The 4,803-nt window shown below is 46.9% G+C and overlaps 1 protein-coding gene across 15 annotated transcripts in view; it reads left to right on the forward strand.

Annotated features, from left to right (window-relative positions):
* The first annotated feature begins 1,176 nt into the window (after nucleotides 1-1,176).
* LMO7 (LIM domain 7) overlaps nucleotides 1,177-4,803 on the forward strand; it is a 183,098-nt gene continuing 179,471 nt past the window's right edge. For 11 of the 15 annotated variants that reach the window (XM_025048163.1, XM_025048157.1, XM_025048156.1 and 8 more), the window contains exon 1: nucleotides 1,872-2,072. In XM_025048163.1, the coding sequence (XP_024903931.1) occupies nucleotides 2,013-2,072 (60 nt within the window). In that variant the 5' untranslated portion in view covers nucleotides 1,872-2,012. Of the gene's footprint in view, nucleotides 1,289-1,720; nucleotides 2,073-4,803 lie in introns of those variants that run through there. The other 4 variants (XM_025048155.1, XM_025048164.1, XM_025048161.1 and 1 more) reach the window with 4 other exon arrangements.

Raw genomic sequence — 4,803 nt, forward strand, 5'->3', positions numbered from 1 at the left:
TTAAACATCCTCTAGAAGTCACACCAATGGGGAAAAAGTAGGTGAAGTCTTTATTCAGAAAAGTAAATGAGTTCTAATCTTTAGATCTAACTTTTAGGTAACAAGAAATACAGAAGAAAGAGAATTATTGTTGAAGATATCTCAAGGAAGCCATAAGACAAATCCAGGAGGCTCCCCTGGTTTCTTTAACAAGACAATGTCATTCTGAAAATAGGAGGCAGGGAGATGGAGGAGGCTATTCTAGTTTAAAAAAATATGTAACCGAATGCAATGTGTGGTCATCGTTTGGACTCTGGTCTGCGTAAGCCAACTGTAAAAGATCAGTTGAGGAGAATTTGAGTCTGCATTGGGTATAAATTGATACTAGGTAATTATTGTTAGCTTTAGTTAACTGTGAAAATGGTAATATGGTTATGTAGACAGTGTCCTTTTTAAAATAATCAGGGGGATCACTTCGTAAGTTGATCCCCCTGTAATATTTAGAAGTGAAATATCACAACATTTATTTTTACTTTAGAACTTCAGCAGAAAAGGTGAAGTAAATAAGGTAAAATGTAAATACTGTTAAATATATGATGTAGTTTTCATCAGAAAGAATAAACAATCAGGGGAAAGAAAAAAAAAGGAATGAGAATTGCTTTCTCTGAAGGAGTAAGAAGCCATTCTTATCTTCCTCCAAAGGTGCGGCCATCAGCGTGTGGCCATCAGCGTGTGGCCTGAACACGGCTTAAGGAGCATCAGAGCGAGGTCCCTAGGTAGCCAAGGCAGATGACCAGGTTCCTTTGAGATCTAATTTGTGTGTGAAAAGAACTCAAATAAGCCAACCCAAGAGCCTACGACCCTCCAGCCTTGCGCACCCAGTGATGCTGCGGATACTGTTGCCTCGTCGCCCACTGAGTGTACCCAAACCACGAAGGTTGGAGGGTTTGACGCTCAGGGAGAAGGGCGGTCAAATGGCCTGAACTGAGCCGAGCGGGCGAGAGGTAGGAGAAAATCAGGGTTCCCTTCCGCTCGAACCCTTTGCAGAGAGACGGGGCTCGAGTGGCAGGTACCTTCCACCTCACCCACCAGGAAGCAGAGCAGAGCGGGGTTGGTCCAGGCGGAGGAAAATGGGCGGCACGTGCCCCGGCCACTACCCTCACCTGCCGCCAGGAGGGCCCAGGCGGCCGCAGGGGGCAGAGAGCTTGGGTGGCCGGGGGACGGCCGCGCACCTGGCAGCGTGGTTCGCACTCCGCGGGACAACGGGTTCGTCGGAAGCAAGAGCCGTGCGTCGCGGGCCCAGCCGCAGGTGAGGGCGGCGGGCCAGGCGGGGCTGCGCTGCGCTGCGCTGCCCCGCGGGGGAAGTTTCTTGGCCCGGAAAGGTACAATTGTGTGCAGCTATTCCTGGTATGTCAGGCGGGCCCGAAGGCCTTGAGCCGCGGGCGCGCCGCTTCCCGGGGCCCGGGGTGTGGAAGGTAGCCAGGCGAGCGCGGGCGGGAAGGATGCGGGCGCGGGGGCGCATCCCCCCGGGCGGAGCTGCGGTCCGGGCGCGCAGCGCGGGATAGGGAGCAAGGCCCGGGCCTCTGGTGGACGGTGGCATCCCCTGGCCCAGACAGTCTGACCACAAAGGCGGCTGCGGCCGAGGAGCCCGGGGGAGTCGCAGGGGCGCGGACGGAAGCGGCGACTCGGCGGCCCGGGGTGGGCCGGGGCGGGGCCGTCCTGGGAGGGCGGCGGCGGCGCTGCGACTTTTGAAGTCGAAACAGTTGTCAGTCCTGCGCGCCGCCTCTGGTCGCCCTGCCCCGCTGCCCGTAACTCCGCGGACCTTTGGTCGTTTACAGTTTAGAGAAAGCCGCGTTTTCAAATTCTTGTGGGTTCGGAACCTTACCGAGCTGCAGAGCGCAACAAAGGAAGGAGAACCCGGCGCCTGCAGCCGGAGCAGAGCCCAGGCGGCTGCCGAGAGGCGCGCGAGACCCCCGCCCCGCCGCGCGCCCACCGCCTCGTTTTCTCCCTCTCTTGCCCTAGTCTTGGAAGCGATGGAGGAGGCCGAGGCCGACTGCGCCGTAGCGTTTGCCGAGGCCCAGAGATGGGTGGAGGTGAGTGCTTTTGCTCCGCTCCCTTCCGCACGAGTTTGCGGGCGTCGCGGGGCGAAGGCGACCCCCGCCACTCTGCGCTCCAGCCGCCTCCGGGACCGTCGCGGGCGCCTGGCAGCCGGCTGGTTTGTGTGTGCAGTGTTGGGGGGAACTTTTCAAGTTCTTCTTTTATCTCTTAACATCCAGCTAAACTAAGCGCTGCCTTCCCCCCGGCGGTCTCGCAGGCTTCCCCAGAGCTCCTCTGCCCGGACAGAGTGGAGCGCTGGTCCGCCCGGGTTCGGGGACCGCGCATCTCTGTGCATCAGCCCGGGAAGGCACCAGGACTCCTAGGATGTCTCTCTGCGGGGCAGAGCCGGCCCAGGGTCCTCGGTGCGTTTCTTTGGGGGTGGTTTAGAAGTGGAGATGTGCGACATATACTTGTGTTCTGTGGGAGCGCGGGGTGGAGGGGTTTAGACACCTATGGCGCACCTGGAGAGATGCTTTCTCCGAGAGAGCATCTGGAGCCTGGGAGTCAGGGCTTGTACTTCGTCCTTCAGAACTGGCATTGGTGAGATAAAATACCGTGGGGTCACTCACTGCAGAGTTGTTACTTTCCCAGCTGTGCCTCAGAGACAGGAACTCCCATCCTCTTCTTTCTCATTAAAAAAGGAGATGGTCTCTTGGAGGCTTTTTCATCAGCTTCTTAGGGTTAACATCCGTAGAATGTTAACACCTGGACTTCTAGCCGTTATTCTACTGTATGGGGGAAAAAAAAAAAAAGACTTTTTAAATGATGCTGAAGAAGTCTGCCCAGCAGATGTGAATCAGGAACAACTGCTCGTTAGAAAATTGTTGCCTACACCAGCCTTGCAGTCATTTTGGAGTTATTGATGCCACGTGCTGGCTTATTCATATTTAATTCGAATTTAATTTAATTCATATTCAATTAGTTCATATTTAAATATGGCTTAACATCTTTGAAAATGCAAATTAGGTTTAAAGATTATTCACAGAAAGAAAACATATATAAGAATCCCAAAGCAAACAGTGTTTTAAAATAATGCATTTGTCCTTAAAGAAATAAATGTATATACATGGGAAAAAAATAAAGAGAATAAACTTTAATGTTACATTTCTTATGCTAAATAAAGGAATGTGAAATGTGAGTAACATTACCCACCAGACAGTTGGGGAGGTCTAAGAAATTAGCTTTTGGTATCTTTTTTGGACCAAAACTTTGAACTAGTCTGAAGGTGACTTAGAAAAGTGTGAGAGAAAGGAGTGAGGAAGTTGGGAGAAGAATAAACACTGTTTTGAATTGAAATGAGAGTGGAAAAATGTCAGCTATGTAGTTAAGAGAAATAACTTCCCTCATTCATAAACTTTGAAAAGTCAAGACTTCCAAAGGTAATTTTCCATTGGTAGTGTTTTGCATAATTTTAGAAAAGAAATTAAAGTTGCTCTTTTTGTGTTTGAGTGTTGGGTTGGAGAGAGGGAGAAAGGGAGAGATATAGGAATATCTTGGGGCCATACCTGGCTCCTGTGTGAGTTTGTATCTGCATGTTCTGTATCTGCTTCAGAAAAATCTATGAATATGGATCATTTCACACTTTTCTTTTTCAGTACGCACATTTTTAAAGCCTAAAAATTCCTTTTTTTTTTTTTTTTGCTGTAGCTTGCTCATAACTAGTTGGGTTTCTGTGAAGAATTTGTGTCTAATAAACTCAAGGAAGTGCTTTGTGATAAAAGATATCATAGCGCATGATAAATATGCTCATCTTCCCACTCCCATCACATCCAACAGTGTTTTTTAGCAATGATTTGGCAACTCTGTAAAATGTTTTGTTCATCATTAGCAGAGAGCCAAATCTTTCTAAAGATTTTGGCATATCATTTTAATACAATTAATGAAACTAAAATTAAGTGATTTTTTTCCCCCCTAGTGCCACTGGGAGCAAGACAGTCTGTTCACTGACGATATGTGAATAAAGGACGTATTTACATGTGCTTTGGTGCACTCGGTATTTGAAGTGACAGCAGTGGCGTTCACTCTTAGATTTATTTATTTATTTTCATTTAGTGCCCAAATTTACTTGTCTTCTTAGTTTTGCCTTTACAACCAAAGCACATATTTTAAAATATTTTTCTTGCCAAAGGAAGCAGAATGAATGACTCTCTCATTGCCACAATCTCTTTAACTCTGAGAACCCATAATTTGAAGATAAAATATTGGTTCCAAAGTATATGTTATAAAGTATTTTGGAAAGCAAGGAAGATTACAGTGCAAATTTTTCTCCTGCTTGCTAATATTCTTGCTCCATTTCTTCCTTTGTTATACTTTCCTCTACACATATTGAAGCATAAGTGAGTTATTCATATTATATATGTGTATATATGTTTTATATTATATAATATGTATGTTATATATGATATAATTTGCTCCCTTTATTCTGGGCTGCAGCTTTGAATAGCCCAAGGTCAAGAAACTCCAATAACCTTGTAAAACTTTGATGACCAGAGTCCATGTCGGTTTGCCCTTGCCATTTCCATTCTCCATCTGTGATTTTAAATAGCTAATGTATTATTGCCACAATCAAAGTTAAAGTTTTATTTGTTTTATTTTGAGAGCTGGAGGAGAATGGATGAGGTGAGGGCTAGTGGTGGTTATTCTGCCAATTACTATCATTTTATGACTCTTTATTTTAAATTGTAGTTAGATATTTAGAGTGAGTGCATACTTCTGGTTAGTTTAATT

Source organism: Pteropus alecto, unplaced genomic scaffold (assembly GCF_000325575.1).
Source record: "Pteropus alecto unplaced genomic scaffold, ASM32557v1 scaffold72, whole genome shotgun sequence".
NCBI lineage: Eukaryota > Metazoa > Chordata > Mammalia > Chiroptera > Pteropodidae > Pteropus > Pteropus alecto.